Consider the following 24,207-nt stretch of genomic DNA (forward strand, 5'->3'; position numbering starts at 1 on the left):
TATCCAAAAACCCCAAAATTCCCCTTCAAAATCCCAAAATTTCACTCAAAAATCCTGAATTTTTTCCCAAAATCCTCCCCATAAATAGCCTGAAAAATCTCAAAATTCCCCCCAAAATGGACCCAAAAATCTTTCTCTAAATTCCAAATTTCCAAAAATCTCCTTAAAATCCCAAAATACCGCCCAAAATGGGGCCAAAATCCTCCAATTCTGACAAATTCCAAGAAATCCATAAAATCCCCACAAAATTCCCTGAAATCCCCACAAAATTCCGTCCAAAAACCCCCAAAATTCCACTCCAAAATCCCAAATTTTCCCAATTTTTCCCCCAAATTTCTCCCTAAAATTCCCAAATTTTCCCAAAATTCCATTTTTCTTAAATCCCCCAAAGTTTCCAAATAAATTTCAAATTTTTCCCATTTTTTTCCAAAATTCCCTCACAATTCCCCAAGTCCCCTCACGTACCATCGAGTTCCGCTCCGCGCCGAGCCCCCAAATCCCCCCTAAAAACCCCCTAAAACCCCTCAAACCCACCCAAAACCTCCTGAAATCCACCCAAAACCCCCCAAAATCCCACAAAAATTCCCAAAAATCCCCAAAATTCCCCGAATTTCACCCCAAATTCGCAGCCCCAGGTCGCGCAGGGCGCCCCTGAGCGCCTCCGGGACCTGGCGGCGGAGTTCCTCAAATCCCCTCAAATCTCCCCAAAAATTCACCCAAAATTCCACCAAAATAGCCTCAAAATCCCAAAATTCCTATTTTCCCCAAAATTCCCCAAAGTTTCCTCAAAAAATTGTAAATTTTTGCCATTTTTTTCCAAAATTCCCTCACAATTCCCCAAGTCCCCTCACGTACCATCGAGTTCCGCTCCGCGCCGAGCCCCCAAATCCCCTCAAAATCCTCTCAAACCCACCCAAAATCCTCTCAAACCCACCCAAAACCCCCTGAAATCCACCCCAAAACCCCCCAAAATCCCACAAAAATTCCCAAAAATCCCAAAATTCCCCGAATTTCACCCCAAATTCGCGGTACCTCGCAACCCCAGGTCGCGCAGGGCGCCCCTGAGCGCCTCCGGGACCTGGCGGCGGAGTTCCTCAAATCCCCTCAAATCTCCCCAAAAATTCACCCAAAATTCCACCAAAATAGCCTCAAAATCCCAAAATTCCCCCCTAAAATTCTAATTTTTCCCTAAAATTCCCCAAAAAATTCCAAATTTTTCCCATTTTTTTCCAAAATTCCCTCACAATTCCCCAACTCCCCTCACGTACCATCGAGTTCCGCTCCGCGCCGAGCCCCCAAATCTCCCCTAAAACCCCTCAAAATCCTCTCAGACCCACCCAAAACCCCCCAAAATCCCACAAAAATCCTCAAAAAATCCCCAAAATTCCCGAATTTCACCCCAAATTCGCGGTACCTCGCAGCCCCAGGTCGCGCAGGGCGCCCCTGAGCGCCTCCAGGACCTCGCGGCGGCTGCGGCACTTCCGGAAGAGCTGTTTGTAATTGGGGCGCCCCCCAGCGGCTCGGAGGTATCGCTTCAACCGCGCCACTTCCGGTGGGTCCTGGGGGCGGGGCTTTGCGTGAGTAGGCGGGGTTTGTAGTGAGGGGGCGGGGCTTGGAGGAAGCCACGCCCCCTCATGGGGAATTGGCGGGAAATGAGGGAAAATTGGGGATTTTTGCGGGAATTTTGGCGGGAATCGGAGGGGGGGTGGGAAGGATTTGTGGGGTTGAGGAAAATTCGGGGGGTGGTGGGAAAATTGAGAAAAAATCTGGAATTTATGATAAATTTTATGAAATTTGTGCAAAATTCGACTAAAATTTGACCGAATTTCTTAGAAATACCCAAAAAAAATCCGCTCCAAAATACTCCCCAAAAATTCCACCAAAATCTCCCCAAATTTTCAATTTCAAATTTCAAAATTTCAAATTTTCCCTCACAAATTCACTGCAATTCCCTCCCCAAATATCCCCAAAATTATCCCAAAAAAATCCACAAAAATTCCACCCAAAAAATCCCCAAATTTTTCCCTGAAATTCCCCAAAAAAGCCCCCAAAATTTCCCAAATTCCTCCCCAAAATCCCATTGGCACCCAAATATTTCCCCGAATCCTCCCTAAAAATGCCAAAATTTCCACCCTAAATCCCCAGAAATTCTCCAAAATTTCCTAAAATTCCTCCCCAATTCCCTCCAAAATTCCCCATAAATTTCACAATTTTGCCATAAATCCCCAATTTCTCCGAAAATCCCAACTCCAAAATTTCAGATTTTACCCCCCAAAAATTTTTTCCAAAATTTGCAAATTTTACAGCAAATTTTCCTAAATATTCCCAAAATTTCCCCCCAAAAAATCCCAAAATTTCCCCCAAAATTTGCCCAAAATCCAACTCCAAAATTTCAGATTTTACCTCCCAAATTTCCCCAAAAATCCCAAAAAAATGTTTCCAAAATTTGCAAATTTTACCGTAAATTTTACCTCAAATTTTCTCAAAATTTTGCCCAAAAAATCCCAAATTTCCCCAAAAAATCCAAATTTTCCCCCAAAATTTGCCCAAAAATCCCCAATTTTCTCGAAAATCCAACACAAAATCCCAGATTTTACCCCCAAATGTCCCCAAAAATCCCAAAATATTTTTTCCAAAATTTGCAAATTTTGCCGCAAATTTTCCTGAAAATATTCCAAAATTTCCCCAAAAAATCCCAATTTTTCCCCCAAAATTTGCCCAAAAATCCCCAATTTTCTCCAAAAATCCCAACTCCAAAATTTCAGATTTTACCCCCGAAATTTCCCCAAAAATCCAAAAAATGTTCTCCAAAATTTGCAAATTTTACCGCAAATTTTCCCGAAAATATTCCCAAAATTTCCCCAAAAAATCCCAAAATTTTCCCCAAAAAATCCCAATTTCCCCCCCAAAATTTGCCCAAAAATCCCCAATTTTCTCCGAAAATCTGAACACCAAAAACCCAGATTTTACCCCCCAAATTTTCCCAAAAATCCCCAAAAAAATTTTTTCCAAAATTTGCAAATTTTACCACAAGTTTTCCCTAAAATATTCCCAAAATTTCCCCCAAAAAATCCCAAATTTTACCCCCCAAATTTCCCCAAAAATCCCAAAATATTTTTTCCAAAATTTGCAAATTTTACCGCAAATTTTCCCAAAATTTCCCCCAAAAAATCCCAAATTTCCCCCTAAATTTTCCCTAAAATCCCCAATTTTCCCTCAAAATTCCCCCCAAAAAATCCCAATTTTTCCTTTGAAGTCCCCCCCACAACCCCAAATTTTCCCCCAAAAAATCTCCAAATTCCCAACAAAAATTCCAAATTTTCCTCCCAAAAATTTCCAATTTTTTCCCTGAAATTCCAACAAAAATTCCCAAAATTTTCCTCAAAATTCCACCCAAAAATTGCTCCAAAATTCCCAAAAAAACCCCAAAAATTGTGAATTTTTCACCTTCCCGCGCCTCCACCACTCCTCCTCTTCCTCCTCCTCGTCCTTCCTCCTCCTCCTCCTCTTCCTCTTCTCCTCCTCTTCCTCCTTTGCCCGATTTTTCCTTTTTTCCGCCCATTTTGCCAATGGCAAATCCTCGGAATCCGACCCCGAGGAATTTCCGGGATTTTTTTGGGAATTTTTGGGAATTTTTTTGGATTTTTTTGGTTTTTCTTCCTCCTCATCTTCATCCTCCTCTTCCTCACTTTCACTTTTCTTTTTTTTTGCCGTTTTTGGGGTTTTTTTTCACCATTTTTTCTGATTTTTTCCGATTTTTTCCTGTTTTTTCCTGGTCTGAATCTTCCTCTTCATCCTCCTCTTCCTCCTCATCTTCATCCTCCTCTTCCTCGCTTTCAATTTTGGATTTTTTGGCCGTTTTTGGGGGTTTTTTTTGCCATTTTTTCCGATTTTTTCCCATTTTTTCCTCGTTTTTTCCCATTTTTTCCATCTGAGCCTTCCTCATCTTCATCCTCTTCCTCCTCATCTTCATCCTCCTCTTCCTCACTCTCAATTTTCCCTTTTTTTGCCATTTTTTGCGGTTTTTTTCATATTTTTGTCTGAATTTTCCCCATTTTTTCCTGATTTTCTCCCATTTTTTTCCATCTGAGCCTTCCTCATCTTCATCCTCTTCCTCCTCATCTTCATCCTCCTCTTCCTCACTCTCCATTTTCCCTTTTTTGGCCACTTTTTTTATAATTTTGGGGGGTTTTTTCCTGTTTTTTCCTGATTTTTTCCCATTTTTTCCATCTGAGCCTTCCTCTTCATCCTCCTCTTCCTCCTCATCTTCATCCTCCTCTTCCTCACTTTCACTTTTCTTTTTTTTTGCCCTTTTTGGCGGTTTTTTCACCATTTTTTCCAATTTTTTTCCTCCTTTTTTCCCATTTTTTCCATCTGAGCCTTCCTCATCTTCATCCTCTTCCTCCTCATCTTCACCCTCCTCTTCCTCACTTTCACTTTTCCCTTTTTTTGCCATTTTTGGGGTTTTTTTCACCATTTTTTCTGATTTTTTCCCCATTTTTTTCCCATTTTCCCGGTCTGAATCTTCCTCTTCATCCTCCTCTTCCTCCTCATCTTCATCCTCCTCTTCCTCACTTTCACTTTTCTTTTTTTTTGCCGTTTTTGGGGTTTTTTTCACCATTTTTTCCGATTTTTTCCCATTTTTTCCTGATTTTCTCCCATTTTTTCCATCTGAGTCTTCCTCGTCTTCATCCTCTTCCTCCTCATCTTCATCCTCCTCTTCCTCACTCTCAATTTTCCCTTTTTTGGCCCCTTTTTTTATAATTTTTTGGGTTTTTTTCCCATTTTTTCCTGTTTTTCTCCCATTTTCCCGCTCTGAATCTTCCTCCTCCTCATCTTCCTCCTCCTCATCTTCATCCTCCTCTTCCTCACTCTCAATTTTCCCTTTTTTGGCCGCTTTTTTTTATAATTTTGGGGGATTTTTCCCCAATTTTTTGTGATTTTTTCCCATTTTTCCTCTCATTTTCCCAGTCTGACTCTTCATCTTCCTCCTCTTCCTCCTCATCTTCATCTTCCTCCTCTTCCTCGCTCTCAATTTTCCCTTTTTTTGCAATTTTTGGTTTTTTTTTTCACGTTTTTCCCCGATTTTTTCCCATTTTTTCCTCGTTTTTTCCCATTTTCCCGCTCTGAATCTTCCTCTTCCTCATCTTCCTCCTCCTCATCTTCATCCTCCTCTTCCTCGCTCTCCATTTTGGATTTTTTGGCCTCCTTTTTTGCTGTTTTTGGGGGGTTTTTCCTATTTTTTCCTCCTTTTTTCCCATTTTTCCTCTCATTTTCCCAGTCTGACTCTTCATCTTCCTCCTCTTCCTCCTCATCTTCATCTTCCTCCTCTTCCTCACTCTCAATTTTCCCTTTTTTTCTCATTTTTGGGGTTTTTTTCTGATTTTTTCCCGATTTTTTCCCATTTTTTCCCTTTTTTCTCCCATTTTCCCACTCTGAATCTTCCTCTTCCTCTTCCTCATCTTCATCCTCCTCTTCCTCACTTTCACTTTTCCCCTTTTTTGGGGTTTTTTGGGGTTTTTTCACAATTTTCCCCAATTTTTTCCTATTTTTCCCACCTGGATCTTCCTCTTCCTCATCTTCCTCCTCCTCTTCCTCCCTCTCCATTTTCCCCCAATTTTTCCCCATTTTTTCCTCTTTTTTCCCAAATTTTTCCCCAATTTTTTCCTTTTTCCCCCCAATTTTCCTCCTCTCCTCTTCCTCATCTTCATCCTCCTCTTCCTCACTCTCAAATTTTCTCCTTTTTTGCCCCATTTTTCCCTCATTTTTCCCGGATTTTTTTGATTTTTCCTCATTTTTTCCCTTTTTCGCCCCAATTTTCTTCCTCTCCTCATCCTCATCTTCCTCCTCATCTTCCTCTTCCTCACTCTCAATTTTCTTTCTTTTTGTCCCAATTTTCCCCATTTTTTCCTCATTTTTTCCAGATTTTTCCCCAATTTTTACCCTAATTTTCTTCCTCTCCTCATCTTCCTCCTCATCCTCATCTTCCTCCTCATCCTCCTCTTCCTCGCTCTCAATTTTCCTCCTTTTTCTCCCAATTTTCCCCATTTTTTCCTCTTTTTTTCCAGATTTTTCCCCAATTTTTACCCCAATTTTCTTCCTCTCCTCTTCCTCATCTTCCTCCTCATCCTCCTCATCCTCACTCTCAAATTTTCTCCTTTTTTGCCCCATTTTTGCCTCATTTTTCCCGTTTTTTTTTTGATTTTTCCTCATTTTTTCCCCTTTTCACCCCAAATTTCTTCCTCTCCTCCTCCTCCTCATCTTCCTCCTCATCTTCCTCTTCCTCACTCTCAATTTTCCTCCTTTTTCTCCCAATTTTCCCCATTTTTTCCTCATTTTTCCCAGATTTTTCCCCCATTTTTACCCCAATTTTCTTCCTCTCCTCCTCCTCTTCCTCTTCCTCCTCTTCATCCTCACCTTCCTCTTCCTCACTCTCAATTTTCCTCCTTTTTGCCCGATTTTCCCCCAATTTTCCCTCCTTTTTTCCCTTTTTCGCCCCATTTTTCTTCCTCTCCTCCTCTTCTTCCTCCTCCTCTTCCTCACTCTCAATTTTCCCCTTTTTTGCCCCATTTTTAACAATTTTTTTTGATCTTTCCTCTTCATCTTCCTCCTCCTCTTCCTCACTCTCAGTTTTCCCCTTTTCTGCCCCAATTTTTTCCTCTTTTCCCCCATTTTTGTCCATTTCCACCCCGTTTTCCCCGGAATTTTCGGATTTCTCCTCATTTTTTCCTTTTTTCACCCCAATTTTCTCCTCCTCTTCCTCCTCACTCCCAATTTCCCCCTTTTCCCCCAAATTTTCCCCACTTTTTTCCAATTTTTCCCCATTTTCCTTCCCCTCGTCTTCCTCACCCTCCATTTCCCTCAATTTCGCCCCGTTTTCCTCAATTTTTTCACATTTTTCACTTTTTTTCACCCCAATTTCCTTCTCCTCTTCCTCCTCCTCATCCTCACTCCCATTTTTCCCGCCTTTTTCCTCATTTTTCCCGCCTTTTCCGCCATTTTCCCGCGCTTCCGTCTCCTTGCTAGGGGGCGCCACGCACAAGGCGTGGTCCCCGCTGGCCACGCCCCCTTCAAACTCCGCGCATGCGCTGTCGGCTTTGCCCCAATCCGGCGCCCTGCGAAGGAAAAAAGGGCGGAGTCAAGCAGGGCGTGGTCGTCCTAGGGGCGTGGCCAGCTCAGGGCGTGGCCCCGGGGGGTCTCCGGTGCCTCCCCTCCCCCTCCCGGTACCGTTCGCAGCCGCTCGGCGCCGCCGCCGCCGCCATTTTTCAGTCCTCAGAGCGGCAGCCAATGAGGATTGAGATAAAAGACAGCGGGGCGGGGCTTAAAGCGCGGGACCAATTAGGAGGAGGCGCTATATACCCGGAAGTCAAAACAACTAATAGAGGCATGGAAAAGGCCGGATGTAAATGAGTGACAGCATAAGGAGCCCATCGGAAGCCTTAGTGAGCAGCGCTGGCCAATAGGAGTGACGGAAAGGCGGAACCACGGGCGGGAGTGAGCGGCGGCCCCTTCAGCCAATCAGAAGGCTGATTGCAGCCACAGCAGCGAATAGGAAGAGTCTGTGGGTGGGCCAAAGCTATTGACTCAATGCCGGTAAAGCCCACACGGGAAGCGGCTGAGAAATGACTGACAGCAGCACCACCTAATGAGATTTTAGGATTTTAAAAGCTCAACCAATCAGCAATACGAAAAGGCGGGACTTATCCCGCCCAGCCAGCCACGCTCGGAGAAGAACAAGGAAGCGGCAGGAGGGATTTCCGCGTCGCCAACCAATCAGGCGGCGGCGCGCGAACCTAGCAACCAATGAGAAGCGAGGGGAAGGGCGGGGCTTGTCCGCCATGAACGGGGCGAGCGAGGGCGATGTCGGCGGCTACAAACGGCGCTGCCGGGCCCTGAAACGGCGCCTGAAGCTGCTGCTCTACGTGAGGGGCGGGGCCCGACGTGAAAGGCGTGGCCTAAAAAGGGCGGGAAGGGAAAGGGGCGGGGCTTAAGCGTGAGGGGAGACCGGGGGGGCCGGGGGCGAGTGTGGGGAAAATAGGAAAATTTGGGAAAAAATTAAAATATGAGGGGGAAAAAATTAAAATATGAGGGGGAAAATTGAAAATTTGGGCGTAAAATTGGAAATATGAGGGGAAAGTTGGGGTTTGGGGGGGAAATTGGGGGTTTTGAAGGGTAAAAGGGAATTTTGGGCGGGGAAAGGGGAATTTTTAAAGGGGATAATGGAGTTTTTTAAGTAGGAAATTTCAATTTTTCAGGGAAAATGAATTTTGGGGGGGAAATTTTTGATTTAGAGGGAAAAAAGACAAATTTGAGGGGAAAAAAAGGGAATTTTTGACTTCAAAACCCTCAAATTTTAGTGTGGGGAAAGGTGAAATTTAACGATTAAAACCCTTGAATTTCTATGGAGAAAAAAGCCAAATTTTGGGGTAAAAAAACCAAATTTGGGTGGGGAAAAAAAGCCAAATTTTGGAGTGGAAATGCTGAATTTTGGAGAGAAAAAAGGCAAAATTTTAGGGGAAAAAAAAGATGAATTTTTGAGGGTTAAAAGCCAAATTTGGGGGTAAAAAAAGTGAATTTTAGAGGGGAAAAGATGAATTTTGGGGTAAACCCCCAGGATTTTGTGGTTGGGTTTTTGTGGGATTTTTCCCGTATCCCCCACTGTGGGTGGGTGTGGCTAAAGTGCCCCCGCCCACCTTTTGGCTCCGCCCCCAGGAGCAGGAATGTTTCCAGGAGGAGCTGAGGAGGGCCCAGCGCAAACTGCTGAAAGTGTCACGGGATAAAAGGTACAAAAATCCACCAAATTCACCCCAAAAATCCCATTTTTATTGTTTATTTCTTTCTTTTTTTTTTTTTTAATTTTGGAGGTTTTCCCAAAATTCCCAATTTGTATTTTTTATTTTTTTGTTTTTATCCCAAATTCCCAATTTTTTTTTTTATTTAGGTTTTTTTTTTCCCCTGGAATTCCCAATTTTTGTTTCCTATTTTTATTTTTTAGCTTATTTTTTTTTCTTCTCAAAACCTTCCCGTTTTTAATTTATATTTTTATTTCATTCCCAAAATTTCCAATTTTTATACTTTCATCTTTAATTCTAAATTCTTTTCCTCAACTTTCCCTTTTTTAAAAAAAAAATATTTTTCTCTTCCCCCTGAAATTTTCCATTTGTAAGTTTTATTTTCTCCCCTGAAATTCCCAATTTTATGTTTTATATTTTATATCTTATATTTTATGTCTTATATTTTATTATTTTCAAATTTTTTCTTTTTCGTAAATTTTTCTTTATTCAAATTTCTCAATTTTTTGTTTTTATTTTTGTGTTTAGTTTTAGTTTTAATTTTCCCTCAAATTTCCCAATTTTTTATTTTCATTGTTATTTTCATTATAATTTTTCTTATTTTTTCCTTCGAAATTCCCAAATTTTTTCTCTTTCATTTTTGTTTGAATTTCCACTATTTTTCCTTTAATTTTCTCAATTTTTTAATTTTAATTTTAATTTTGATTTTACCTTTGAACTTCTCTATCGTTTATTTTTCCTTTTATTTAATTCCCATTGTTATTTTTCAATTTTATTCCTTTCTTCAAATTTCCCAAATTTTTTTTTTTTAATTTTAATTTTTATAAAGATGTTCTTTTTATTTTTTTTTATTAAAATTCCCCAATTTTTCCTCATTTCTCCCCAGTTTCCTCCTGGACCGGCTCCTCCAGTACGAAAACGTCGACGATGATTCCTCAGGTACCTGGGGGTGGGCGGGGCGGGGTCAAAGGTCAACCCTGGCCATGGCCCCGCCCCCCTTCTTCTGATTGGCTCCTCCCCCTGCCCAGACTCGGAGGCGACGGCGTCATCGGACAACAGCGACGGGGACGGCCCCAAGGGGGCGGAGCCAACGCCCGCCAAGAGGTCAGGAAAGGGTTAAAGGGAGCCAAGATGGCAGCCAAAGTGGGCGTGGCTTCAAAATGGCCGACCAATTGTTGGGCGGGGTTTCAAAATGGCCGCCCAGTTGTTGGGCGGGGTTTCAAAATGGCGGAACTTGAAGGGGGGTGGGGGTTCAAGATGGCTGCCAGGAGTGGGTGGGGTTTAAAATGGCTGCTGGGTGTGGGTGGGGCTTGATGATGGCCAATCAGATTTCTGGGTGTGGCTTAAAGTAAAGGCAGCTTCAAAATGGCTGCCGCATTGTGGGAATGATTCAAGATGGCTGCCAAAAGTGGGCGTGGCTTCAATGTGGTCACAACTATAGGGAAAGTGGGGAACCCAAGATGGCCTCCACATGAAGTGGGCGTGGCAACAGGCATAAGTGGGTGGAGCATCAGAATGGGTAAAATTCAAGATGGCTGCCATAACAGGGGTAAAATTCAAGATGGCTATCAAAATGGAGGTCAAAATCCAAGATGGCTGCCATCATGGGGGTAAAATTTCAAAATGGAGGACATAATGGCGAGTAAATCCAAGATGGCCGCCATCATGAGGGTATAAATCCAAGATGGCCGCCATCATGGAGGTCAAAATCCAAGATGGCCGACACAAAGTGGGCGTGGCCAATGCTGTTCCCTCCCCCCACAGGCGCCGCTCGCCGTCCCCTCCCCCCTCAGGCTTTGGCCCCTCCCCCTACATGGTGAGTGCCCCTCCCCCACACCAACCCCCTCCCTCTTTTTAAAGCCCCACCCACTTTTTGAAAAGTGGGTGTGGTCTAATTGTTGCTCCTCTCCCAAGATGGCGTCGCCGCCCTACAGCCCCTTCCCGGCGCAGTTCCCGCCCCTCCCCCCTGGGGGCGGGGCCAGGCCACGCCCCTCCCCTGCCCGGCGCAGCAAAGGGACCCGGAGGGGGCAGGTAAAGGGGGCGTGGCCTAAGGGGGCGGGGCTAATGGGGGAGGAACCATTGGGGAATAGTGAAGGGGGCGGGGCTAACGGGGAGAAGGGTCAATGGGGAATAACAAAAGGGGCGGAGCTAAAGGGGGTGGGGCTAAGGGGGGCGGAAGCATTGGGGGTAAAGCAAAGTGGGCGTGGCTAAATGGGGAGAAGTCAATGGGGATTAGGAAATGTGGGTGGGGCTAAATGGGAGGAGTCATTGGGGAGTAACAAAGAGGGTGGGGCTAAAGAGGGAGGGGGCTAAAGTGGGTGGGGTAAAAGGGGGAGGAGTCAGTGTGGGAATAGCCAAGGGGCGGGGCTAAACGGGGGAGGAGTAATTGGGGAATAGTAAAGGGGGCGGGGCTAAAGGGGGAGGTGTCATTGGGAGAATGGAAAAGGGGGTGGGGCAACAGGGGGAGGGGCTATGAGGGCTGGGCTAAAGGGGGGAGGAGTAATTGGGGGAATAGCAAAGGGGCGGGGCTAAAGGGGGAGGGGCTACAAGGGCAGGACTAAAGGGGGAGGAGTTTATGGGGGAATAGCAAAGGGGGCGGGGCTAAAGGGGGGAGGAGTAATTGGGAAATAGCAAAGGGGGAGGGGCTATCAGGGCAGGGCTAAAGGGGGAGGAGTTTATGGGGGAATAGCAAAGGGGTGGGGCTAAAGGGGGAGGAGTAATTGGGGAATAGTTAAGGGGGCGGGGCTTAATGGGAAGGTATCTTTGGGGGAATAGCAAAAGGGGTGGGGCCAAAGGGGGAGGGGCTACAAGGGCAGGGCTAAAGGAGGAGGAGTTTATGGGGGAATAGCAAAGGGGCGGGGCTAAACAGGGGAGGGGTCATTGTGTCAGCGGTCACTCATTGGTCACTCCTCGCTGACCCCTCCCCTTTTCTCTCCCCCCCCCCCAGCCTCCCCCCGCCCCCCTCCCCCCCTCCCCTTCACCACTGGCACGGGAGGGGCGGGGCTGTCCGGGGGGCGTGGCCCCGGCTCGCCCCTCCCCCCGCCGGCGCTGGCCCCGCCCCCAGCCCCGCCCCCCGTGCCGGCCACGCTCCCGCGGCGCCTCCTGAGCGACCCCGGCGAGGGGGAGGGGGAGGGCAGCGATGACCCCCTGGACGGGGACGACGAGCTGGTCATCGACCTGCCCGAGTGACCGCTGAGTGACCAGTGAGTGACCACTGAGTGACCAGTGAGTGACCAGAGTGACCGCTGAGTGACCGCTGAGTGACCACTGAGTGACCATTGACCTGCCCGAGTGACCAGAGTGACCACTGAGTGACCATCGACCTGCCCGAGTGACCGCTGAGTGACCGCTGAGTGACCGCTGAGCGACCATCGACCTGCCCGAGTGACCGCTGAGTGACCGCTGAGTGACCGCTGAGTGACCATTGACCTGCCTGAGTGACCACTGAGTGACCACTGAGTGACCACTGAGTGACCATCGACCTGCCCGAGTGACCGCTGAGTGACCACTGAGTGACCATCGACCTGCCCGAGTGACCAGAGTGACCGCTGAGTGACCATCGACCTGCCCGAGTGACCGCTGAGTGACCACTTGAGTGACCACTGAGTGACCACTGAGTGACCATCGACCTGCCCGAGTGACCACTGAGTGACCGCTGAGTGACCATCGACCTGCCCGAGTGACCAGAGTGACCAGTGAGTGACCGCTGAGTGACCGCTGAGTGATCATCGACCTGCCCGAGTGACCAGAGTGACCAGTGAGTGACCACTGAGTGACCACTGAGTGACCATCGACCTGCCCGAGTGACCAGAGTGACCCCTGAGTGACCGCTGAGTGACCATCGACCTGCCCGAGTGACCAGAGTGACCGCTGAGTGACCGCTGAGTGACCATCGACCTGCCCGAGTGACCGCTGAGTGACCGCTGAGTGACCACTGAGTGACCACTGACCGCTGAGTGACCACTGAGCGATCACTGAGTGACCATCGACCTGCCCGAGTGACCATTCATTGATCACTGAGTGACCATGGAGTGACCACTCAGTGGCCAGTGCTCCATGAGTGACCATCAACCTCTGGGAACGACCATTGACCTCCCTGAGTGACCACTGAGTGACCACTGAGTGACCATCAGTCATCAACCTCCCTGAGCTGATCATTGATGTTTCTGAGTGACCACTGAGTGACCAGTGGTCACTGAGTGACCATCAACCTGTCTGAGTGACCAGTCAGTGATCACTGAGTGACCATCAATCTCCCTGAGTGACCATCGATCTTCTGGAGTGACCAACTGACCACTGAGTGACCACTGGTCATCGACCTCCTGGAGTGACCATTCCCCAGTTGTTCATTGTGATCTTGGAGTGACCACTGACCACTCAGTGACCACTGAGTGACCACTGACCACGGAGTGACCACTGAGTGACCACTGGTCATGGAAATGATGGAGTGACCGCTGAGTGACCACTGGTCATGGAGTGACCGCTGAGTGACCACTGACCATGGAGTGACCACCGAGTGACCACTGAGTGACCACTGAGTGACCACTGGTCATGGAAATGATGGAGTGACCGCTGAGTGACCACTGACCATGGAGTGACCACTGAGTGACCAATGACCACTGAGTGACCACTGACCACCGAGTGACCACTGAGTGACCATTGGTCATCGGCATGATGGAGTGACCGCTGAGTGACCACTGACCATGGAGTGACCACCGAGTGACCACAACTGGACACAGAAACACCAAAAGATTTTGGGGAAAATTTTGGCGATTTGGGGAGGCAAAAAAAAGACTAAAAATTAAGGGAAAAAAAAAATCCGAATTTTGGGAAAATTCTGACAAAATCTGGGAGGTAAAAATTAAAATATTTTTAAAATTTAAAAAAAAACGTAAAAATTGGGAAAATTTTAAGTTTTGGGGAGAGTTTTAGAAGGAAAAAATTGAATTTTCTGGAGAGAGAAAATGGAAATTTGGGGGAAAAACCCAAAATTTTGGTGTGAAAAATCCAAAATTTTTGGAGAAAAAAGTCCAGAAACTTTGGAGAAAAACAAACCAATATTTTTTAAGGTATTTTGGGTGGAAAAAATGGAATTTTGGGAAAAATCCCAATTTCTGTGTTAAAAAAATGGAATTTTTAGGGGGAAAGTCAGGTTTTAATGGGAAAAAAATGGATTTTAGGCAGGAAATAAAAAAATTTATGGAAAACTTAAGGATTTTGTGGAAAATTTGTGGTGGTTGGGAAGAAAAAGTGGTTTGGGATGTAAAAAATGTGAATTTTAGGAAAAAATGTAAATTTAGGAGTAAAAATTTAATTTTTGGGGAGAAAATTCTTGAATTTAGGTTGGAAAATTCTAAATTTGAGTTGAAAAGTCCCAATATGGGGCAAAACGTTTAAATTTAGGACAAAATAAAATTTAATTTTTGGCCAAATTTCTCAATTTTGGGTACAAAAGTGTCAAATTAAGGAAAAAAACCTCAATTTTTGGGCCAAAATTCCCAGTTTTGGCCCAAATCCCCACCTAGGCGTGGCCATGATGTCATCACCTCTTAGCCCCGCCCCCTCCCTCCCCATCCAATCCCAGCCCTCCCTGTAAAAAGTGGGCGGAGCCTTTTTTAACACCCAGTTTTTTATTGGTCGGCCCTGCCTTGGCCCCTCCCCCTCCCCCCATTTGGGGGCGGGGCTTGAAGGGGTGGGGGAATGGGCGGAGCTTGGGGAGGGTGGGGGAGGGGTTATGGGGGTTTGGGGGCGGGGTTTGTTTGGCCCCGCCCCCTTCACCAGCCCTGGCTGCCCCCGGGGGTCCCGTCCAGGGGTGGGGGAGGGGCGGGGGCGGGGCTTGGGGAGGGGGCGGGGCAGCCGGAACCTGCGAGAAAAAGGGGGAGGAGAAAGAAAAGAAAAAAAAAAGGGGGCGGGGTCAATGAATGCCCCTCCCCCATCATGAAAGATAAAGCCCCTCCCCCACACCTTTAGCCCCTCCCATTTTAAGCCCCTCCACCCCTTTTAGCCCCTCCTCCACTTAAGCCCCTCCCCCTCCCTCAGAGCCCCTCCCATTCCTAAAGCCCCCACAGGGCCCCTCCCCCACCCTTTAAGCCCCACCCCTACCCTTTAGCCCCTCCCCTTCCTTTAAAGCCCCTCCCCCTTATGGCTTCTCCCTTATTTACTGTAGCCCCTCCCCCACTCTTTTAGCCCCTCCCCTTTTTAAAGCCACTCCCCACCCTTTGAGGCTTTCCCCCTTTAGCCCCTCCCCCTTTTTTTAGCCCCTCCCCTTTTCTTTTAACCACTCACTTTAATCTCTTTTAGCCCCTCCCCTCCTTTAAAGCCCCTCCCCCTCGCTTTTAGCCCCTCCCCCTCTCTTTTAGCCCCTCCCCTTCTCTTTTAGCCCCTCCCCTTCTCTTTTAGCCCCTCCCCCAATTTTTAGAGCCCCTGCCCCAAATTCCCACAGCCCCTCCCCCACCATGACTCCACCCCCTCAGGCTCCTCCCCCACTGACCACACCCATTTAGGCCACGCCCCCTGAGGCTCTTTATTCCCTTCCCAATTTCCCCTCCCTTACTGACCACTGACCACTCTGGCCACACCCACTGACCTTTGACCCCTCCCTGAGTGACCAAACTCCTCCCTCAGTGACCACTGACCCCTCCCACTGACCACTGACCCCTCCCACTGACCACTGACCCCTCCCACTGACCACTGACCACACCCTGAGTGACCACTGACCACACCCACTGACCCCTCCCACTGACCACACCCACTGACCATTGACCAGACCCACTGACCATTGACCACACCCTGAGTGACCACTGACCACACCCACTGACCCCTCCCACTGACCACTGACCGCACCCCCTCACCACTGACCACACCCACTGACCACTGACCACACCCCCTGACCACTGACCACACCCCCTGACCACTGACCACACCCCCTGACCACACCCCCTGACAATTGACCACACCCACTGACCACTGACCACACCCCCTGAGTATTGACCCCACCCACTAAACCCCTCCCTCAGTGACCACTGACCCCTCCCTCAGTGACCACTGACCACACCCCCTGACCACTGACCACACCCACTGACCCCCTGACCACACCCACTGACCACGCCCATTTAAGCCCCTCCCACAACCTCCATGCCCTTCAGCGCCCCCTACTGGCCACAAACCCTTTCCCCCCACTGACCACTGACCCCTCTATGAGTGACCACTGACCACGCCCAACTGACCACGCCCACTGACCACACCCACTTTAGCCACACCCCCCTAAAGCTATTTAATGCCCACAAACTCCATCCCCTCCCCACACCCACTGACCCCTCCATGAGTGACCACTGACCACACCCACTGACTTCTGACCACACCCCACTGACCACGCCCACTGACCACACCCACTTTAGCCACGCCCCCTAAAGTTATTTAATGCCCACAAACTCCACCCCTTCCCCACACCCACTGACCCCTCCATGAGTGACCACTGACCACACCCACTGACCCCTCACATTGACCACGCCCACTGACCACACCCACTTTAGCCACGCCCCCTAACGTTATTTAATGCCCACAAACTCCATCCCTTCCCCACACCCACTGACCAATCCTGGAGTGACCACTGACCACAACCACTGACTTCTGACCACACCCCACTGACCACGCCCACTGACCACACCCACTTTAGCCACACCCCCCTAAAGCTATTTAATGCCCACAAACTCCATCCCCTCCCCACACCCACTGACCCCTCCATGAGTGACCACTGACCACACCCACTGACTTCTGACCACGCCCACTGACCACACCCACTTTAGCCACGCCCCCTACAGTTATTTAATGCCCACAAACTCCATCCCTTCCCCACATCCACTGACCCCTCCATGAGTGACCACTGACCACACCCACTGACTTCTGACCACGCCCACTGACCACACCCACTTTAGCCACGCCCCCTACAGTTATTTAATGCCCACAAACTCCATCCCTTCCCCACACCCACTGACCCCTCCATGAGTGACCACTGACCACACCCACTGACTTCTGACCATGCCCCACTTACCACGCCCACTGACCACACCCACTTTAGCCACGCCCCCTAAAGTTATTTAATGCCCACAAACTCCATCCCTTCCCCACACCCACTGACCCCTCCATGAGTGACCACTGACCACACCCACTGACCCCTCACATTGACCACGCCCACTTACCACACCCACTTAAACCACGCCCCCTAAAGCTATTTAATACCCACAAACTCCATCCCTTCCCCACACCCACTGACCCCTCCATGAGTGACCAAACCCCTCCCACACCAACCCTTGGCCCCTCCCCCCGCCCCGCCAGGCCCCTCCCCCCACCTCTGGGCGTGGCCTGCGCGCGGGGGGCGGGGCCGTGCACCCGCAGGTGGTCGCTGACGTAGGCGGCGCTGAGCAGCTTCCCGCACACGTGGCACGGCACCTTGTCCTCGTGGCGCACGGCGTGGGCACGCAGCCGGTCACGCGTGGCAAACGCCGCCTCACACGTCTGGGGGTCAGTCAATGGTCAGTTGGTCAGTGAGGGGTCAGTGAGTGGTCAGTTGGGGTCAGTCAGGGGTCACTCAGGGTCACACGGCACCTTGTCCTCGTGGCGCACGGCGTGGGCACGCAGCCGGTCACGCGTGGCAAACGCCGCCTCACACGTCTGGGGGTCAGTCAATGGTCAGTTGGTCAGTGAGGGGTCAGTGAGTGGTCAGTTGGGGTCAGTCAGGGGTCACTCAGGGTCACACGGCACCTTGTCCTCGTGGCGCACGGCGTGGGCGCGCAGCCGGTCACGCGTGGCAAACGCCGCCTCGCACGTCTGATGGTCAGTGAGTGGTCAGTTGGTCATTGGAGGGGTCAGGGGTCAGTCAGGGGTCAGTCAGGGTCACACGGCACCTTGTCCTCGTGGCGCACGGCGTGGGCACGCAGCCGGTCACGGGTGGCAAACGCCGCCTCGCACGTCTGATGGTCAGTTGGGTGGTCACTCAGTGGTGAGTGGTCAGTCAGGGGGTCAAGGGGTCAGTCAGGGGTCAGTCAGGGGTCATTGGATTGGACTAATAGTCATTGACATGGTCAACGGGTCATTTGATGGTTGGTTGGGGTCACTCAGTCATTCGAAGGATTATTGGGTCACTCAGTGGTCACTCAGGTGGTCAAGGGGTCACTCAGGTGGCCAAGATGTCAGTCAGGTGTCATTCAAGTGGTCAAGTGGTCACTAAGGGTCATTCATTCATTCGGGTGGTCAAGGGGTCACTCAGGGCTTGGTTGGGGTCACTCAGTGGGATCAGTTTGGGGTCACTCATTTGAGGGCTCAAGGGGTCACTCAGTGGTCACTCAAGGGTTCAAGAAGTCATTCAGGTGGTCAAGGCGTCACTCAGGTGGTCAAGGCGTCACTCAGGGGTCATTGGAGTGGTCAAGGGGTCAGTCAGGGGTCAGTCAGGGGTCAGTCAGGGTCACACGGCACCTTGTCCTCGTGGCGCACGGCGTGGGCACGCAGACGGTCACGGGTGGCAAACGCCGCCTCGCACGTCTGGGGGTCAGTGAGTGGTCAGTTGGTCATTGGAGGGGTCAAGGGGTCAGTCAGGGGTCAGTCAGGGGTCAGTCAGGGGTCATTGGATTGGTCAAGTGGTCACTAATGGTCATTGACATGGTCAACGGGTCATTCGATGGTTGTTTGGGGTCACTCAGTCATTCGAAGGATTAATGGGTTACTCAGTGGTCACTCAGGTGGTCAGGGGTCACTCAGGGGTCAGGGGGTCATTTGAGGGCTCAAGGGGTCACTCAGGTGGTCAAGATGTCAGTCAGGTGTCATTCAAGTGGTCAAGGGGTCACTCAGGGCTTGGTTGGGGTCACTCAGTGGGATCAGTTTGGGGTCACTCATTTGAGGGATCAAGGGGTCACTCAGTGGTCAATCAAGGGTTCAAGAGGTCATTCAGGTGGTCAAGGCGTCACTCAGGGTCATTGGAGTGGTCAAGGGGTCAGTCAGGGGTCAGTGAGGGGTCAGTTGGGGTCAGTCAGGGGTCACTCAGGGTCACACGGCACCTTGTCCTCGTGGCGCACGGCGTGGGCACGCAGCCGGTCACGCGTGGCAAACGCCGCCTCGCACGTCTGATGGTCAGTGAGGGGTCAGTTGGTCAGTGAGGGGTCAGTCAGGGGTCAGTCAGGGGTCAGTCAGGGGTCAGTCAGGGTCACACGGCACCTTGTCCTCGTGGCGCACGGCGTGGGCACGGAGACGGTCACGGGTGGCAAACGCCGCCTCGCACGTCTGGGGGTCAGTGAGTGGTCAGTTGGGGTCAGTTGGTCAGTGAGGGGTCAGTGAGGGGTCAGTCAGGGGTCAGTCAATGGTCACACGGCACCTTGTCCTCGTGGCGCACGGCGTGGGCGCGCAGCCGGTCACGCGTGGCGAACGCCGCCTCGCACGTCTGATGGTCAGTTGGGTGGTCATTCGAGTGGTCAAGGGGTCATTGGAGTCATTGGAGCGGTCAAGAGGTCATTTAGGGGGTCAAAACGTCATTCAGAGCTTGTCTGGGGTCATTTCACAAGTCAAGGGGTCAGTCAGTGGTCACTCAGGTGGTCAGGGGGTCATTTGAGTGGTCAGGGGGGTCATTCAGGCGTCACTCAGGTGGTCAAGAGGTCGTTCAGGGGTCATTAGAGTGGTCAAGTGGTCACTAATGGTCATTGACATGGTCAAGGGGTCTGGGGTCACTCCATCATTCGAGGGATTAATGGGTCACTCAGTGGTCAGTTGAGTGGTCAAGGGGTCACTCAGGGCCTGTTTGGGGTCACTCAGTGGGATCAGTTTGGGGTCACTCATTTGAGGGATCAAGGGGTCACTCAGTGGTCACTCAGGTGGTCAAGGGGTCACTAAGGAGTCATTGGAGTGGTCAAAGTGTCAGTCAGGGGTCAGGGGTCACTCAGTGGTCAGTCATGGATGGTTTGGGTGGTCAAACAGTCATTTAGGGGTGTTTGGGGTCACTCAGGTGGCCAAACGGTCAGTCAGGTGGTCAAGGGGTCACTCAGGTCTCAGTGGAGTGGTCAAGGGGTCAGTCAGAGGTGGTTTGGGGGGTCAAAGGGCCATTTGAGGCTTGTTTGGGGTCACTCAATGGTCATCCAAGGGATTAATGGTCATTCGAGAGGTCAAGCGGTCACTCAGGTGCTCAAGAGGTCATTCAGGGGTCATTGGAGTGGTCAAGGGGTCAGTCCGGAGTGGTTTGGGGGGTCAAAGGGTCATTTGGGGGGTCAAAGGGTCATTTGGGGCTTGTTTGGGGTCACTCAGGGGTCATTCGAGGGGTCAAGGGGTCACTCAGGTGGTCAAGGGGTCACTCAGGGGTCATCGGAGTGGTCAAGGGGTCACTCAGGGGTTGGTTGGGGTCCCTCAGGTGGTCAAGGGGTCAGTTCATGGTGTGGTCAGTGGGTGTGGTCGGTTGATGGGCATGGTTGATTGGCATGGTCAGTTGGTGTGGTCAGTTGATGGTTATGGTTGATGGGTGTGGTCAGTGGGTGTGGTCAGTTGATGGGCATGGTTGATGGGTGTGGTCAGTGGGCGTGGTCAGTGGGTGTGGTCGGTTGATGGGCATGGTTGATGGGTGTGGTCAGTTGGGTGTGGTCAGTGGGCGTGGCCTCACCTGGCACTTGAACGGTCCGCTCGGTGGAGTGAACCTGCCGGACGTGGCTGTTGAGGTGGTCCGGCCTGCGGAGTGACCAGCAGTGACCAGTGGTGACCAATGGTGCGGCCAGTGACTGACCAGTGTCACCGGTGATCAACACTGACCGATGGTGACCAGTGGTCATCAATGGTGGCCAACAGTGACCAGCAGTGACCAGTGGTGACCAATGGTGGCCAAAAGTGACCAGCGGTGACCACCAGTGACCAATGGTGTGGCCAGTGACTTACCCGTGCCCCCAGAGTGACCACTCACTGACCAGCACCACCAGTGACCAGCACGATGTCCCCAAGTCCCACCAGTCCCACCGTGACCCCAATGACCACCATGACCCACCATGACCCCAATGACCACCATGACCCAATGACCACCATGACCCAACAATGACCCAATGACTACCATGACCTAACAATGACCCCAATGACCACCATGACCCAATGATGACCCCAATGACCACCATAACCCAACAACCCAACCATGACCCCAAACCCCACCATGACCAAGATCCAACGATGACCCAATGACCACCATGACCCAACAATGACCCCAAGACCCACCAAGACCCAATGACCACCATGATCTAATGATGACCCCAAACCCCACCATGACCCAACGATGACCTCAGACCCCACCATGACTACAACTCAATGATGACCTCAAGACTCACCATGACCAACACTCACCATGACCCAATGACCACCAAGACCCAACCATGACCCCAAACCCCTCCATGACCAAGACCCATCATGACCCAACAACCACCATGACCTAACAATGACCCCAAACCCCACCATGACCCAATGATGACCCAATGACCACCATGACCAAGACCCACCACGACCCAATGACCACCATGACCCAATGATGACCCCAATGACCACCATGACCCAACGATGACCCCAAACCCCACCATGACCCAATGACAACCAAGACCCACCATGACCCCACCATCACCATGACCCAACGATGACCCCAAACCCTCCATGACCAAGACCCACCATGACCCCAAGACCCACCATGACCCAATGATGACCCCAAACCCCACCATGACCAAGACCCACCATGACCCAATGACCACCATGACCTCAACCCAACGATGATGACCCCAAACCCCACCATGACCCAATGATGACCCCAAACCCCACCATGACCCAACGATGACCCAATGACCACCATGACCAAGACCCACCATGACCCAATGACCACCATGACCCAACGATGACCCCAAACCCCTCCATGACCAAGACCCACCATGACCCAATGACCATGACCCCAACCCAACGATGATGACCCCAAACCCCACCATGACCCAACGATGACCCCAAACCCCAACACAACCAAGACCCACCAGAACCCCTGACCACCATTACCAAGACCCACCAATACCCAATGACCACCATGACCCAACGATGACCCCAAACCCCACCATGACCCAACGATGACCCCAAACCCCACCATGACCAAGACCCACCATGACCACAAGACCCACCATGACCGAACAACCCAACGATGACCCAACAATGACCCCAAGACCCTCCATGACCCAACCACCACCATGACCCAACGATGACCTCAGACCCCACCATGACCCAATGACCACCATGACCCACCACGATGCCAACAACCCAACAAAGACCCCAAACCCCACCACAACCAAACCCCACCATGACCCCAAGACCCACCATGACCCAATGACCACCATGACCCAATGATGACCCCAAACCCCACCATGACCCAACGATGACCCAATGACCACCATGACCAAGACCCACCATGACACCACCATGACCATGACCCAACCATGACCCCAAACCCACCATGACCACAAGACCCACCATGATCCAGACCCACCAAGACCCAATGACCACCATGACCTCAACCCAACGATGATGACCCCAAACCCCACCATGACCCAACGATGACCCAATGACCACCATGACCCAATGATGACCCCAAACCCCACCATGACCCAATGATGACCCCGAACCCCACCACAACCAAGACCCACCAGAACCCATGACCACCAAGACCCAACCATGACCCCAAACCCCACCATGACCAAGACCCACCATGACCCAATGACGACCATGACCCAACGATGACCATGACTACAACTCAATGATGACCTCAAGACTCACCATGACCAACACCCACCATGACCAAGACCCACCATGACCCAGCGATGACCCCAAACCCCACCAAGACCCACCACAACCCAACGATGATCCTGAACCCCCAACCATGCCCCACCTGGAGAAGCTCTTGCCGCAGTGCCCGCAGGCGTAGGGCTTGTGCACGTGGCCCTGGTGGGAGCGCACGTGCGACGCCATCCTGTCCTTGCGCTTGAAGCGCTGCTGGCACACGGGGCACTGGAAGGGCCTCTCGTCCGTGTGCGACAGCCGGTGCCGCTTCAGGTGGTACACGTCGCGGAACGCCTTCCCGCACGTGTCGCACGCGTGGCTCTTCCTCGCCGCCGACGCCGCCGACGCCCTCTTGGTTGTTGTCCCCACGTTGTCACCTCCCACCGCCCCCTCCTCGCCCTGGGGGGTCTCCAGGAGCTCTGGGGGAGGGGCAGCAGGCTGGGGGCGGGGCGGGGGGCGCGCTTGGGGGCGGTGCCGGCGCCGTGCGTGGCCTGGTGGCGCCGCAGGTTGTAGCCGTTCTTGAACTCCTTGGCGCACAGCCCGCACACGTACGGGGCGCCCTTGCCCTTCCGCGACGACGATGATGATGACGTCACCGGTGATGACGTCACCGGCAGCGGCGGAGGCGTGGCCGAGGGCGATGACGTCATTGCGGTGGCGGTCTCGGGTTTGAGGGGGGAGGGGTCGATGGTGGGGGGAGGGGGAGGGGCGGGGGGAGGGGGGAGGGGAGGGTCAGGGGTGGGCGGGGGGGGAGGGGGGAGGGGCAGGAGGTCGACGGGGAGGGGGGGAGGGGGAGGGGGGGGAGGGGGGAGGGGCGGCGGCAGCCTGGGGGGGGGGAGGGGAGAGAGAGAGAGCAGGGTGAACCAGTATGGACCAGTTTGGACCAGTATAAACCCGTTTGGACTGGTATAAAGAGGCATGGACCAGTCTGGACCAGTATAAACCAGTTTGGACTGGTATGGACCAAGTATGGACCAGTTTGGACCAGTATAAACCACTCTGGACTGGTATAAAGAGGCATGGACCAGTTTGGACCAGTATAAACCTGTTTGGACTGGTATAGACCAAGTACGGACCAGTTTGGACCAGTATAAACCACTCTGGACTGGTATGGACCAAGTATGGACCAGTTTTGGACCAGTATAAAACCACTCTGGACTGGTATGGACCAAGTATGGACCAGTTTTGGACCAGTATAAACCACTCTGGACTGGTATAAAGAGGCATGGACCAGTATGACCAGTATAAACCGGTTTTGGACCAGTACAAACCACTCTGGACTGGTATGGACCAAGTACAGACCAGTTTGGACCAGTATAAACCACTCTGGACTGGTATGGACAAGTATGGACCAGTTTGGACCAGTATAAACCCGTTTGGACTGGTATAAAGAGGCATGGACCAGTACGAACCAGTATAAAACCAGTTTGGACCAGTACAAACTGGTCTGGACTGGTATAGATCAGTATGAATCAGTATGGACCAGTATAAACCAGTCTGGTCCAGTATAAACCAGTCCGGACCAGTTTAGACCCAGCATGGACCAGTATAAACAGTATGGACCAGCATAAACCAGTATGGACCAGTATAAACCGGTTTGGAC

The 24,207-nt window shown here is 50.9% G+C and overlaps 3 protein-coding genes across 3 annotated transcripts; 1 reads left to right on the plus strand and 2 right to left on the minus strand.

The window, feature by feature from the left end:
* Positions 1–4,550: 4,550 nt before the first annotated feature.
* On the minus strand, positions 4,551–7,370 carry LOC141731669 (uncharacterized). The gene is made up of 2 exons (XM_074558084.1): positions 7,228–7,370; positions 4,551–7,115 (listed from the first exon to the last, which is right to left on the minus strand). The coding sequence occupies exons 1-2, from the start codon at positions 7,260–7,262 to the stop codon at positions 6,179–6,181; spliced, it is 972 nt and encodes a 323-aa protein (XP_074414185.1). The 5' UTR covers positions 7,263–7,370; the 3' UTR covers positions 4,551–6,178.
* Positions 7,371–7,739: 369 nt separating this feature from the next.
* Positions 7,740–14,228, plus strand: LOC141731670 (uncharacterized). Its single transcript, XM_074558085.1, has 8 exons — positions 7,740–7,922; positions 8,713–8,783; positions 9,679–9,731; positions 9,821–9,896; positions 10,557–10,608; positions 10,707–10,823; positions 11,740–11,969; positions 12,526–14,228. The coding sequence occupies exons 1-7, from the start codon at positions 7,839–7,841 to the stop codon at positions 11,896–11,898; spliced, it is 612 nt and encodes a 203-aa protein (XP_074414186.1). The 5' UTR covers positions 7,740–7,838; the 3' UTR covers positions 11,899–11,969; positions 12,526–14,228.
* A 175-nt stretch (positions 14,229–14,403) lies between these two features.
* LOC141731671 (myc-associated zinc finger protein-like) lies at positions 14,404–23,319 on the minus strand. Its single transcript, XM_074558087.1, is given in 6 exon segments — positions 14,404–14,655; positions 17,141–17,306; positions 20,425–20,439; positions 20,441–20,489; positions 22,714–22,991; positions 22,994–23,319. Coding segments are annotated over 6 exon segments (858 nt in total). The 5' UTR covers positions 23,255–23,319; the 3' UTR covers positions 14,404–14,566.
* Between the last annotated feature and the right edge of the window lie 888 nt (positions 23,320–24,207).

Source organism: Zonotrichia albicollis, chromosome 24, assembly GCF_047830755.1.
Source record: "Zonotrichia albicollis isolate bZonAlb1 chromosome 24, bZonAlb1.hap1, whole genome shotgun sequence".
In the NCBI taxonomy this organism is placed as follows: Eukaryota; Metazoa; Chordata; class Aves; order Passeriformes; family Passerellidae; genus Zonotrichia; species Zonotrichia albicollis.

Bases quoted from the DNA above. Each gene is read 5' to 3' on its own strand.
- LOC141731669 (XM_074558084.1), bottom strand. From the start codon at position 7,262: ATGGCGGCGGCGGCGGCGCCGAGCGGCTGCGAACG. The intron at 7,116-7,227 runs GTACCGGGAGGG...TTTCCTTCGCAG, and splicing joins GCGCCGAGCGGCTGCGAACG to GGCGCCGGATTGGGGCAAAG.
- LOC141731670 (XM_074558085.1), top strand. From the start codon at position 7,839: ATGAACGGGGCGAGCGAGGGCGATGTCGGCGGCTACAAACGGCGCTGC. The intron at 9,732-9,820 runs GTACCTGGGGGT...CCCCCTGCCCAG, and splicing joins CGTCGACGATGATTCCTCAG to ACTCGGAGGCGACGGCGTCA. The intron at 10,609-10,706 runs GTGAGTGCCCCT...TCCTCTCCCAAG, and splicing joins TTGGCCCCTCCCCCTACATG to ATGGCGTCGCCGCCCTACAG.